We start from the raw sequence: 14468 nt of genomic DNA, 5'->3' as shown, positions 1-14468 counted from the left end.
AAAATATAATGCTCTTTTGCACCATTTTATTTTTATGTTTTTGATTCTTTTTCACTTGAGCTTAGATAACGAAATTTGACTAGTCAGCTTTGTTTTAATTCATGGTCAGTTTCACGTCAGTTTCACAATTATAGTGTGATAAACATTGCAGACTGTTCCAGTGTAAATTAATAGTACTGCAGCAGTCTATTTTAACCCAAAGTATTTTTTTTATTGACATACTTGAACAAATTTCATAAAAGTATTTTCCACCAATTAGATTTTGTCAGACTTCTTTAACAACAGATGATTTTTGTCTTAAATTTATTTTAAAATGTTCATCTTTGCCTGATGCTGCCAATTGCCATAAGGCAAGTTCGGTTTCTATGCCTGTTATTTTATTTTAAAATACTTAGGGTTCAATTTCTAGAGGAAGAACAAATTACATCCGCCTCCCCCCCAATGTGCAGGGACACAGTGCCAGACTGACTTTTATAAATATCCATTTTGGAGGTTCTTTCCCCCCATCCTCCTTTGAAAAATTACCTGAAGCCCTTTTCCCCAAGCAAGTTAATGTGAACTTGGGTAAGGGCAATTAAATTGTCAGAATTAAAAATTTGTTTTTAACTAGAAGGTAGCCAGAAGTATAGTCATGGGGCTGGTATTGATTGCCTGAACAGAGAACATTAGTCTTCAGGTATTTACTCTGCCACCTGCACACCAGAGGCTTTCCTTCAAATCAAATCAATCCATTGAAAAGATGAGATCTTGCTACGAAAACATATAACTAGGCTACAACAGGGCTGATTTTTGTTGCTGTTGTTATTTGTATGTTTACTGTACTCTGTATGATTGCTTTTGGATCTTTTTTGCCATTTCACAGTGAGAGCTTTCTTTGACTGTGAGATCTCTGGGGCAGGGACTACACCTAAAACTACTGTAATACAAACAACAGTAGATACAGCCTATCTTAACAGTGATAAGTTAGCTGAAAAATAAAATGCTTTTAAAAATGTGTTCAGTTCAACATTTTCTTTTTTCATTGTTTATACTTAAACATTTATCTTAACTTTCCTATCCATTGGCAAAATCCATATATTTGATTTCAGAGTAAGTTCATGCTGTTAAAAAACAAGGCTAAAGGGGGGGTGTTCATTATATCAAAAGTTTATTTGCTTTAGAGAAGTGCATATTTAATTGATATAGAATGATTCATGATAATTATTAATGAGAAACTATAGAACATAAGGACAATTCTATTGAGAATTCTGGCATCATCCTAACTCATGAGAGCATAGCCTGAAAGTCTTATAACCAGAATCTCCAAGGGATAGAATTTTCTGCTTTGAAATTGTTTATTAATTATTGTTGTTATAATAATGAAAAGGTTTTGATGCCTGTATTTATAATGCTGTTTTCTTTCATTACTTCAGAAGTTTGTATTAATACTGATAGATGACTGGTTAGCCTCTTTCTAGCTAAATTACTACTAAGTTGACTCACCTACCTGGCATTTGTGTTTATGTTTAACTATGCAATGAATATTTTAACTTAAGAAACTGAAAAACTAACGTAATAAATGAAAATGGCAATAAGTAATTATAGCATTAAATTAAAACTTCACAATTAAAACAACATCAAAAATTAAACATAACAGAAGTTTGTCAAAGATTTTAAAAAATGTTAAACAGAGGCAATAGCTGATGGAAAATTTAATCATCTTTATTTTCATTAGCTAGCAATAATATATTATCAAAAAGGGTTATTTGGATTTAGTTTACTTTTGTATTGAAAAGAGTCTCTCTCCTATGTGAATCAGCTAGTAGAAACAGACATTAAAAAATGGAGTTTGGTTATTGAAAAATGTTACAATTCCACCAATTGGAGAGATGGGTATTAGTCTGTGTTTAATTACATAGAAAAAATTGTTTGTCTAAATAAAGATTTGCTCTAAAGGATTAACAATCAAAATATAGATGTGTATGTATATGTATTTTTATACATCTGATAAGCAACAGAATATAAAGATTGGAGAATGAGATATTCATACTAAACCACAAGATTGTAAATATGAACTCAAAATGTGTGACAATCTATTTTATTGAAGCTGAACATGGTTTTAAACGAGGCAGTTCTTTCTAACGTAAGGATCATTAACTAAAAGATACCTTATGCCCTTGAAACTCATGGTGTAGAAAAAACACACAAAATTAAAAACAAGCCTCAAAAGCAGAAGTGGCCTAATTAATTCTACATCTTGTTTCTCCTTCTCCTATAGTCAAAGATGTAGGGCTGTGGATCATTATTGCTTTTAGATCACTTTATTGACTATTCTCTGTATGGTCATTTATTTTAAAGGACCAATGTCACATTTGGCATTTTATCTGCTGACATATTGTAGACATTTTCCTTCAGAAATGGCTCTTTAAGGCTGAGTGCAAGAGGTTAAGATGCTAGGCTGAGGCCAACCTTTAAGATGATGCTCTTCTGGAGCCATACAATAGTCTTCATGATTTAAAATTGGTATTAATTGACAGCAAGAAACAACATATTCATACTTTAGAAAACAAAAAGAACAAGGTTGCTAAATATTTTAAAAAATAATTCTGGTTCATGAAAACATATACTTTTGTGGTTTAGAGTATTCATCTTTAATCATAACCAATTAATTTTAAATGTGGGGAAATTTTTTCCACTAATGAATCTTAACTAGCTCTCAACATCATAAAATGATAAATTTAAGTACATGATCAAACTAAATACATTTTAAACCCAAAGGAACAATCAATGGCTCTGCCTATTTATTCCCGTTAGTTTATCAGGGCTTTCAAAACAGTTACAAAATTAAAATTTTAGAGATACACATTATAATGGAAATAGAAACATGTAGAGCTTTCTCCAGTAAAAAGATGCAAATATGAACACATGAAAACATTAAAATGCTATCTCCCCTCTCACTCACCACTATGTTACCCCCTAGCAATCACTGCTTGGACTCTACCTTGCACTCTAGTATTTGTTAGCATCCTTGGCTGGATTCTCATGCTAAAATTTAGGAGATAGAAATACACAAGCGTCTCTGGAAATCCATATTGCTTTATAACTGCTTTTCTTTTTACACTAGAGCTAACTGAAACAATTGGTTGGGATTTTCATAGAGAAATATTTACTATTCAACTTGCTGAAATATAAATAGGTAATTTACCACAAATAATACATCCAGGGAGTAGTGGAAAAACTGTATCCACATTTGCTTCCAAGTAATGAGAACTGTGTATACAAACATTATGTGTAAAACATTTGCACACAGAGATTCTCTTAAGATATACTTAAGAAGAGGTTTAACAGAGGTTTATAATGAATAGTCATCAATTTACCTTCTTGTTAAACATGTTTGAAATTAAGTGAAAGCCTTCGGAATGTGGAACAGTGTCTTGTAGGAATGAAGGTCTAGTCTTCATTGCCGTGTACTATACCTGCTACTACTGGCAAGAAGCAGTTTTTACACTGACCATGTTCTACAGCTGCTTTTAGTGTCGCTTCAGGATGTGTCGATCCAAGGGGGTTACGCACAAATCGTCGCCGGCGCCGCAAGTCATCTTCCCAGTAGTCAAGGCGCCAGAACTCACGAGGACGACTACAATGAAACAGAGGAGTCACATATGTTAGCAATTATCAAACAGCATGGTAGCGCTGAATTTCTGCATAAAGCTCTCCTTGTTTGCTCTGCCTTTTTTTTTTACCTCTCCCGTTTCTGCAATCTTTTACTTAGGTATGTCCTTGAAAATAACAATATCACCTTCCAGTCTAAGGAACTCCTTTCTTTTTTTTCTTAGAAGGTGAAATGAGCACTAAATATATCATTTTGAAATGAATTGCTGACAGTGTGATCAGTTTCCCCACACTCTAGTGGCATGTGCTCCGATTTCAGCCTCATTTCAGCCTCAGCAGGGCACCTTTCTCAGTGACTGCATTTATAAACCAGAATAGGGAAAAGGCTATTATAAATATGGTATAGCATTACCTATATTAATCAAAGTCTGTCCCCCTTCATTTTTCTTCCTAATTTGTGCCTTTTCACACAAGGTCAGTAAATCATACCATGAATTCTTGGTCTAGAAAGTGTTAACTTTAATGAATACCTCAGTTACATGGTTATGTATGTGATAATAAAATATTACTCTGTTTAGATGTGCAGGAATTTAATTAAAATAATCTCTTAAAATATTCATTACATTTAGCCCCTGAGGCTTAGAACAACACAAGAAAATGCATTTCTTTTCCATTTACTGTTTTTAAATAAACCATTCCAGGAGAGTGAAATAGCAATCTATTTTCAAGCAAATCAGATTGGATTTCTGTTTTATGTAGTTGTATTTTTACATTTAATTAAAAACTATGTTATGATGTGAAATAATTGCTATATTGAAGGCATACTTTTAAAAATTTCCATCTAGAAGAAGTTATATCAAATTCATTATTTTCCATTGTATGATTCAAATATACATAGATCTTTTTAATATGGTCATATATAAATGCCAGTTACTATCTTGTTAGATGAATGAGAACCACTGTAAAAATATTTTAACCATGAGAATGTGCAAAAGCACCTATTTCAGGTACAGCAGTACAGCACACAAAAAAAGTCTACTGCACAGCACAATCATTAAAGGTCTTCAGCTAGAAAACCCGTATGCTTCAATTACAGAACTCTAATTTTAGTAACATAACTTCTGATGGAATAATAGAAAAATAAAGAGTAAAGTCCTACTTTTGTTTCACAAGCTAATAAGAAACTATGTGTACCTGTCAAGGTGACAAATGGATAGCCTTGACTAATTTACAGATCAAAATGTTAAAAATACAAGACATTTATACACCCTTAGTTTTGTAAATTAAATCTGAACAAAGAAAAGATAAATATTTAAAGGTAAATCCAGCTTTCCAACAAAAATAAATCAGTGCCACAATACATTGTACAATGATATGCTTGAACTTAATTTTTAAAACTTGAGATTTTGATTATCAGCTACTAAGGTACATGAAAAGGAAGTATATCCTGTATTTAATTGCATGGAATTATTATACCTAATTCTATTATTTAAAAAAAGAACATTGGTGTCTTAGATCTTGCCACTTCTTGAAAAATATACTAATATATTAGCATTTATTTTTATTGAAATAAAGTCTTATTTTTGCTATCCACAGCTACATCATAGTACATTTCAGTAATGTCTAGACTTGAACTATTTGATTATAAAATCAAATGAGTTTAGAGAAATGAAAGCACAGCCCAGAATTATTAAAAACATGGGAAGAGCTACATTTACTCAAAGCTCGATTAATAACGTAAAATTCTCCATTAGCGATTATAAAAAAAAGGCAGAACACAGCTGGCTATGTGTATGCCTTTGATAGTCGTAGAGCATGGATGGGCACTTCATCATTCTGCCTACATTTATCTGTTAAAATTATTATCAAATATCAGCCAGGATGCAGTCGTGAATCACGGAGTGCTCCTCGTCTTCAGGGGAATGATACAATGAAGGTCTATTCATCAGTATGGCAATCGGCACAAGTAATTAGTTCCCTAGACTGAGATCTCCTACAAAGCTTATTTCAGTCAGTACCACAAACATATGACAATGAAAAGCTAATGGAAGCTTCTAAAATTTGTTAACCTGTTCTGCCATCAATCCTTCTGATGCTCTGTGCCACTGTATTATGCAAATATGGTAAATTATTAATTTGTCATCCATCTATCTTTCTGTACTTTTGATGGAATTAAGCGATTCTGTTCTTATTGATAATTAAAATATGACATGTTAAGCAACTATACTAAAATTCTTAGAAAAATTAGATATAATAGGCTCAGGCACAACATATAATTCTGTAACATAATTCAATATATCTTTAGCATCTATTCTTATTTTTGATTAAGCATAAAAAATTTGTATAGAATATCATGTCCCTTAGGCACTTGTCAATTATTCACAAACAACAGCCAGTAAACTATTAGGTTTGTTTATTTTGGGACTAATCCTCAAGGCAAGCAAAGGGAAAACCTATACCCTTTCACACAGAAACTAACCTACTGAGCAGTTTCACAGCAATAGACCTTCAGGTAATATTTAATTGTGACCCTGTTCTAAAAGAGTAGATCCCCTGGTCATTAATACACACTGGTATCAATTTAAGCCACATTTAATAGTGTAACAGTTACGGAATTAATCAAGTAACTATTGAAATCTGTTCAAAATCCAAACCAAAGCAATAATACATTGCCTAACCTTCATACCCTTATGTTAGAGTTGAGACTGCAGAGAGGAGGAGAAAGACAAGAAAATCACTTTGCCAGAATCTGAGTGATAGAATTAGGCCCGGGCTACACTAGATGGAGGGGTTTCGAACTAAGATACACTATTAGCCGTAGCTGAAGTCGAAGTATCTTAGTTCGACTTACCTGGCCTTCCTCACAGCTGTGAGTTGACTGCCACAGTTCCCTTGTCGACTCCGCTTACTCCTCCTGCCAAGGTGGAGTACGGGTGTCGATTAGTAGATCAATTTATCGCGTCCAGACGAGACGTGATAAATCAATCCCTGATACACCAAACACTACCCGCCGATCCGGGGGGAGTATAGACATACCCATAGACTGCTAAAGGAGTGAAGCTTTATAGAAGTAAACTGCTATGATCTTGGATTGCTAGAGAATTGATGATGACGACTTCTATAACTGGATGTCTGACTGGAAAACTCTCTGGCCCTGCTGTAGAGGTTGCTATACGGAGTGAAGGTGCTGTATGGACTAGAGTAGTCAATTAGCAAAAATACACGTGCATATGCATGACAATCTACTTTTCATGGATCTGAAGGCTTATGAATTGCCAGTTATATGATTCGCATAGGTTGGCTAGGGACCAGAGTAATTAGTAGTTCCTCAGTAACAGTATTAAATGAGCATATAAAACTACTTCAAATTAAACATTTCCTTCAAAAAATATTTCATTAATTTTTTTCCCAAGAATTACTAAGATTCAAGATGACTGCCTGCCTGTCTCCCTCTTCCTTAAGATGTCCTCCTTATTCCTATGCAACTACTGCTAAATAGAAAATTAGTTATTCATGGATTACATGAAATGTACAACCACTGACATAAAATACAGCACAAGATAATGAACATACTGTTTCCAGAAAAATTAAAAAGGTGCATTCACTTCACTGTGGTCTATAGGAAATGTTCTTCAAGCTTAGTATGCCACAAATGGTCATCTCAAGAACAAGAATTTCAAAAAAATCTATTTGCTATCAACTAGTTACAAGAAATAACTACAAATAAAACAAGGCATACTAACTAGGCTAATGATTTTGTTTCAGTGCTGCAAAACTGGAGTCCTAGGTCTGAGAGTTGCTATTTGGAAAGACATTGTTTGGATACAGCTGATCTCTTTGGTCTTTCAGTAATAAAGAGGAATAAGCATGATGAGTGCCTGAAAGGTTTAGTTCTGGCAAGATAAAAGACTGTTTGTCTGACATCCAAAGTTTGAAGCATGGTTTCATGTTGGTTGCCATGTGGCTTTGGGAAGGAGAAGGGAAGGTAGATATGTTTGTTTAGATGGAAAGAGGATGGCTGGGCTCAAATGGGGGGCCAGTCAGAAAGCATAAAACTAATCTGGTATCCCAAGATGGGGTGGAGTCTCATACTTGAGGGTTCAGGTTTTGAAGGCCCTTAAGGAATCTTTTTGTTAGTGTGTAGGTAAATATGGAATGACCTTCTATCTTGGGGTGGAATGCAGTGATGGCAGCCAGGTGTATGCAAATAGAGCTTGTGGACAGTCCTGATTTTTAAATTCTAGAATGGAGTCTAGAATGAATGGCAGAAGAGCATTCATTGCTGGGATATGTTTGGTGTTATATCAAGTCCGGAATCTTTGTCATTTATAGGAAAATATGGTGAGTTCTATCACATCTTTTACCCCTTCTGACCAAGTCATCTCCAAATCCCGGATCTATGACGGAGCCATGCCTTCAGATGGAGGAGTTCTAGACTGGGATGGAGGATTTGGCCTGCATCCTGCAAGAGAAGGTGTGGAGCCAACTGTAGGGTGATTGATGGACAGGCTACCATGCACATGAGGTAAGAATACCAAATCTGTCATGGTCCTGTTGGGGCTAAGAGAATGACTGTGGCTTATTCCACCTGTATCTTGTGGAGCATTTTGAACAATAGGGGAAAAGGTGGAAAGGTGCAGTGTAGACGTGCATCCCATGTAATGAGGAAGGTGGCCCTCAGACAGGGGCGGCTCTAGATATTTCACCGCCCCAAGCAGGGCGGCATGCCGCGGGGGGCGCTCTGCTGGATGTCTGGAGGGCAGCAGGCGGCTCCGGTGGACCTCCTGCAGGCGTGCCTGCGGAGGGTCCACTGGTCCCGCAGTTTTGGTGGACCACCAGAACCATGGGACCAGCGGGCCCTCTGCAGGCGTGCCTGCGGGAGGTACATCGAAGCCGTGGGACCAGCGGATGCTCCGCAGGCACCCCTATGGGAGGTCCACCAGAGCCGCCTGCCACCCTCCCGGCAACCGGCAGAGTGCCCCCCATGGCATGCCGCTCTAAGCATGTGCTTGGCGTGCTGGGGCCTGGAGCCTCCGCTGCTCCCAGAGACCAGAAACCCAGACCTACTCTTGAGCAGAATTGTGGACATTTGGCATTTTTGGCAAAGAGATATATGCTTGGGAATCCCCAGTGGTTGAATATGTGCTGCGAGGCTTGTGTCTAACTTCCACTTATGGTCTTCTGAGGATCTTCTGCTCAGAGAGTCTGTGATGGTGTTCTGACATCCAGGTACTTATGAGGCAGAGATATTCATGTCGTGGTGGATACACTGGTTCCACAATTTTAGTGGTTCTGAGCACAGGCATTGTGGTTTTGCTCGCTCTTATCTGTTGATGTAGAACATGCGGGCGATGTTGTCTGTCATTACTGTTATGGTTCTTTGTCCGATGAATGGCACAAAGTGTTGGCATGTGTTGTGGATTGCACATAGTTCTAGGAAGTTGATTTGCAATGTGGATTTCAAGGGGAACCACCTGCACTGCATAGTATGGGTCTGTATATGTGCTCCCCAACTGATTAGGGAGGCACTGGTTGTCAGTATTAAGGGCGGTGTGGACTGGAGAAAGGGGACACCCATGCAGACATTTTGAGGCTGTGGACATCAGTCTAATGAGTCCTTGATCTTGAGTGATATCGATAAGAGTTTGTTTAGGCTATGTCTGTAGAGTATGTACACTATCCGTAGCCATGCCTGGAGACAGTGCATGTGTAATCAGGCATGTTTTACCACAAATGTGTCCCCTGCCAAATGACCAAGTAGCTGCGGGCATGTCCTGGCAGAGATCTATGGGTTGGTTCTCATGGTGAAGATGAGACTGACTACTGCCAAAAATCTGTGACTTGGGAGGAAGCCTCTGGCTTGTATAGGATATAGTTGGGCCCCAAAAAACTCCAGATGCCATACTGACTTTTGTACGTTCAGCTGGAGGTCAAAGTGTGCGAATAGGTTCATCATTTTACTTATGGCTTCGACAGTATCGACTCTGGATGACATGTTGAGGAGGCAGTCATCTAGGTATGGAAATATTAAAATTCTTTGTTTGTGTAGGTGTGCTGCCACCACTACGAGAACTTTGGAAAATACACTTGGAGCTGTAGAAAGGCCAAAGGGCGGTACCCTGTATGGTCATTGTTGGAGCCCAGGATGAATCTGAGGAATCTCCTACAGGAAGGACATATGGTGATATGGAAATATGCATCTTGGAAGTCAAGGGCAAAGAACCAGTTCCCCTGTTCCAGTGTGGTATAATTATTGATAGTTTGATAATCTTGATACGTTGTAGTTTGACAAACTTGTTGAGGTTCCTCAAGTCTTGGATAAGTCTCCACCCACTGGATTTCTTTTGGACCAGAAAATAAAATAATTAATAAGTACAGGAATAAAAACCTTTTATTCTGTGTTGGAATGGAACCAGTTCTATGGCTCCCAGTCACAGAAAGTGGTTATTTCTTTTTGTAGAAGGTGTTCACAGAAAGGGTCCCTGAAGAGGGCTGGGAGTGGGAGAGAGAGGAACGAAATGGAGTGCCCTTTGCTGATGATTTCCAAGACCCATTTTTCCAAGGTGATTTGTCACCATGCTGGGTAGAAGGGAACCAAGCAGTCACCAAAATGAAGGGGAAGTAAAGATGGTTCCAACAACTGGATCAGAGGGAGGCATCTCTGGGCCTCAACCAAAGCATCAAAATTGCTGTTTGGAGGTGGAAGTATGAGGTGTAGCCCCTTGTGCTGGTATCTGCGTGTGTTTTGGAGGAGGCCTCTGTCATCTGGAGGGTGACATGTGGTGGTCAAGGCTTTGGGGCAGGCTGGCATCTTCTCTTTGGTACTGGTGTATATCTGAAAAGTGAATGGAGTGTTGTTCTAGAGTTCTTTAAAGTATGTCAGGACTCATCCATACGGTCTGCAAAGAATTTAGAATCTTCAACAGCGATATCTTCAACAGTGGTCTGCACCAGAAGATACCTTTCGAACTCTCAGTGTTATGTAACGTAAAAGGTGCTGAAGCTGAGACCTTTGATGTAGCCATCCAACAAGACAAATTTTGGAAAGGATTGATTTGTAATTCTATACTGTTCAATTCCTTAGGATCAGAAGAATTTACAAATACAGTAGTAGACCCTTAAGTGGTGGGCTGTTTTGTGGAACGTCACCCACAAGTTGATTTGAAGATCCCACCTTCTCAAAGTTCACCTCAAGTTCCAAGCTATCAGTAGGAATTTAACTGGGTCTTAGCATTTCATTGGACTCTCAATCAGAAGATCTTCCACGAGGTTTAATTTGCAAGGTGGGCAAATAGGCATTTCCCATTGATGAGAACGCCAGAACCTGCAAAGAATTATCAGAATTTCCTTGGCTCTGTCTCACTGTCTCACCAGAGCTTCCTTTCCACTCTGGCAAAGCAAGGAAAGCTTAAATCCTGCAGACTAATTTCTATCAGTGCCTGGAGCAGAAGAGGTTCTTTTTTTGGCTGGAGGCATAACAAATAGATCTTTGGGGCAGTGCCTCACCAGATGAACACCATGTGAAGAGAATGAAAGCTGACAGGGGTTTGAATATCCTCCCTAAAGCTAGGGTTACCAGATGTTAAGGGGAAAATATCACGACCACCGTGGGAGGGGGGCAGGGAGAGTGTTTGTTTTTGTTTGTTTGTTTGGTTGGTTGGTTTTTTTACACTCACCCATCCAGGAGTTTGGCAGCAATTGGCAAAGAGCCCTTCAGTCGCAGACAGTCTTCAACGGTATTTTGGCAGCGGGTAACAAACCTTGCCACCAAAAGACAGAAGCACCCACCGCTGAAATACCGTCCACGACTGATGGACTCTCCACCGAATTGCCGCTGAAGACCAGGAAACAAAATATCATGACAAATGGTGTCCCAATTGTACTCTGGTCAGAACGCAGGACAAACTCCTCAAAATCGGGACTTTCCCGATTTTATCGGGACATCTGGTCACTCTACCTAAAGCTTCTTCATCTCTAACAATGCCTGGGGCAGGAAGGTTCTGGACATTGTCGTCACCTCCCAGGAATGAAAAACATCTACATCACCTTGCTATAGAAATGCAAAGGAAGAAAGGTAGAAAACAGCTATGTTAAAGTAATGAACAGAATTATACACAGAAGGTAACTACTCAGTGAGCAGTTAACCCCGCAAAATTACAGGATTAGTTCACGGATTTAATCCAAGGCAGGGAAGCCTGAGGGATGCAATATAAAAATGGCTATTTGATGAGCAGCAGTGTCTTTCATAGTTCCCATTAAAGAAGGGCTCTAACAAGAGACAAACTTGTAACAAATAGTGGGACTGAACAAAATGGAAACACTGATGTGTTCAATGAAGGATACTTTGTTCAGGTGCTGGCACTGAAATTTATACATTAAATCCAACTTTACAGGATAGGCTCAGGAAGAAAAGCCATAACAGGGAAGCATAAATGCAGTACATCAAGAAAGGATGCCCACTTATCTTTAGTGACTTCATTGAGCGCAAGCTCCAGAATTCTCCAAAGATTTCAGCAGTGAAAAGGTAGTGTATTATTTTGCTTTGATCCCTCGGGCAAACCTTACCAATGAAGTCAAGTAGATAAGCTTTCCTTTCTTGGATGGCCAGCATCTTATTTAATAGAAAGGATAAATTGATCAATAACCCATGTCAAAAGTTCTGGGTTTTGAGCCTGACTCTCCAAGACAGAAGTTAGAGAAGGAAAATAATTCACTCTTCACAGAGGCAAGAAAGACCTCTTGGGAGGTTTTCTTAGAAGCTTTCATAGAGAATTTTTGAACAATTATGGAAGCCTTCTACCCAACAAGGACTGGGAAGAACTGATGGGATCATTCATATTGTGCTTGGAGGCTTATCTCCGGGAACCACCAATGTGGCTGGAAAAAGAGGCGGTTGGGTTGGCAGAACCATGGATGTGGACTCCCTCCACACATAATCCCCCTAACACTAGTAAGGAGTTTACCGTGGATTGTAATGTGACCCCATAAGGTCCATGTCATTAAGATGTAGGAGCATCATCAGCAACCCTGTGGGCAGAGGGGTTACCTGCACTGAGTATGGTGTTGCAAATCACAGGTGCACAATGGATCCCCTTCAGAGTCTGGCCATATTCCCTACAAACTCTACTTTTGTATATGTCTGCACCAGACATCACTTCATCCGCTGAAGGTATCTTGTCATTCATTTCTGACAATAAGAGCCATATACAATGAGGAGCCAACTTCAGCAAGTCACTCAGCACCCCTGATAGACTCTCCCTGGTGAATAGTGACATCTGTGAGAGGAAGTTTAGAATGGGGGCAGCCACTACCATTTTTGGGTAGTGTACAATGCCTGCATCCAGGCTTCAAGGTTGTGGCAGCACCATTAAGCCACCAGTAGGCCACCGTTCCAGTACAGATAATCAGGAAGAGCGGAAAGAATAGAGATGGGAAGATGTTTGAAAAAACCCAAAAATCAGTGGCCTAAATCCTCAAGTTCAGAGCAGAGCTGCTGAAAAGAGCTGTTCTGTGGTCATAAGTAGCAGGCTTAGGTTATGTTTACACTATGGACCTTACAGCAGCACTGCTGTAGTATAGCCACTCTTTGATAGCAACAGAGAGCTCTCCTGCCAGCATAATTAAACCACCGCCCATGAGCAGCACTAGCTACATCGGCAGGAGAGGCTCTCCTATGGACATAGTGCTGTCCACACCTGCATTTTTGCCAATTAAACTTATGTTGGTAAGGGGGGTGGTTTTTTTTTCAGACCCCTGACTGACAAAAGTGTTAATGTAAACAAAGCATTAGGCTGTGATGCAATTCCAGTGTTTATAGGAGAGTAGCATTTTAAGTGCCAAAATAAAAAGTTTCAGCAACTTGTTTAGCCTCAGTTTGATCTCCAGACTGCAGGATTCTTTGTGTGTGTTCAAAAATCAGATATATGCATATTTATTATGCAGCAGTTAATCATTACAAAACAAAATGATAGGGGCACAGAAAAGGAGGAAGAGGAGATATCTTCAGGGATTCACCTAGGAAACACCTAGTACCTGAGTTACCTACTTAACTCCATAAGTATGAATGAGAGAACAAAACATTTTCTCTGTGACAACACCTCCCTTGTATTTCCCCATATGCAATATTAGTTCTTACAGTATGTAATTTCTTGATGCTGTCACTTTTTGAAGACATTGTCACTGGTAATTTATTAGGCTCATCTTTATGTAGTAATTTAGGTATATTACATCATAACCTATACTGTCATACCCCCAAATGGGTCATTATGGTGACCTGAATATAAGTTTTTCTTGTTAGGTCATAACATTAAGTACCTGTTTGCAGATTACCACATTCAAATTGAAAAACAGATGAGATTTTAAAATGTGTATTTTCCAATGTAAATAAACAAAATTCCTGTCTTTTGAGACAAACTGAACACTAGTTAATAAGGTACATAAAAGTAACTCAGTGACTTTAAAGCTCTATTATAAACACACTTTATCAGGCTATGATGTCCCCCTAAACTGCATCAACTTCACTAATATTTATCTTAATTGTAGCAGGAAATTGGTTTTAATAATCCAAGTTATTTTATCACAGAAATTATTATGTTTGATATCTACTGTGAAAAAGTTCCTCCTCTACCTTGGTGGGTCCTGCGCTTATTGGCAGATTTACTCACCTCAGTGATCTTCTCCACAGTCTGGATCAACTCCTCCTGTGTCTGATCAGAGTTGGGAGGTTTAGGGGGAACCCAGGCCCGCCCTCTATTCTGGGTTCCAGCCCAGGGCCCTGTGGATTGCAGCTGTCTATAGGGCCTCCTGTAACAGCTGCATGACAGCTACAACTCCCTGGGGTACTTCTCCATGGCCTCCTCCAAACACCTTCTTTATCC

General features: G+C 38.8%; 1 protein-coding gene across 3 annotated transcripts in view; it reads right to left on the bottom strand.

The window, feature by feature from the left end:
- LRBA (LPS responsive beige-like anchor protein) overlaps positions 1 to 14468 on the bottom strand; it is a 427307-nt gene that overhangs the window by 126045 nt on the left and 286794 nt on the right. For 2 of the 3 annotated variants that reach the window (XM_030563560.1, XM_030563561.1), the window contains exon 38: positions 3456 to 3616. In XM_030563560.1, the coding sequence (XP_030419420.1) occupies positions 3456 to 3616 (161 nt within the window). The remainder of the gene's footprint in view (positions 1 to 3455; positions 3617 to 14468) is intronic. The other variant, XM_030563562.1, reaches the window with a different exon arrangement.

The sequence above is a fragment of the Gopherus evgoodei genome, chromosome 5, assembly GCF_007399415.2.
Source record: "Gopherus evgoodei ecotype Sinaloan lineage chromosome 5, rGopEvg1_v1.p, whole genome shotgun sequence".
Lineage (NCBI taxonomy): Eukaryota > Metazoa > Chordata > Testudines > Testudinidae > Gopherus > Gopherus evgoodei.
Note: the sequence above shows the minus strand (reverse complement) of the source record. Positions and strands in the feature narration are given on the sequence as shown.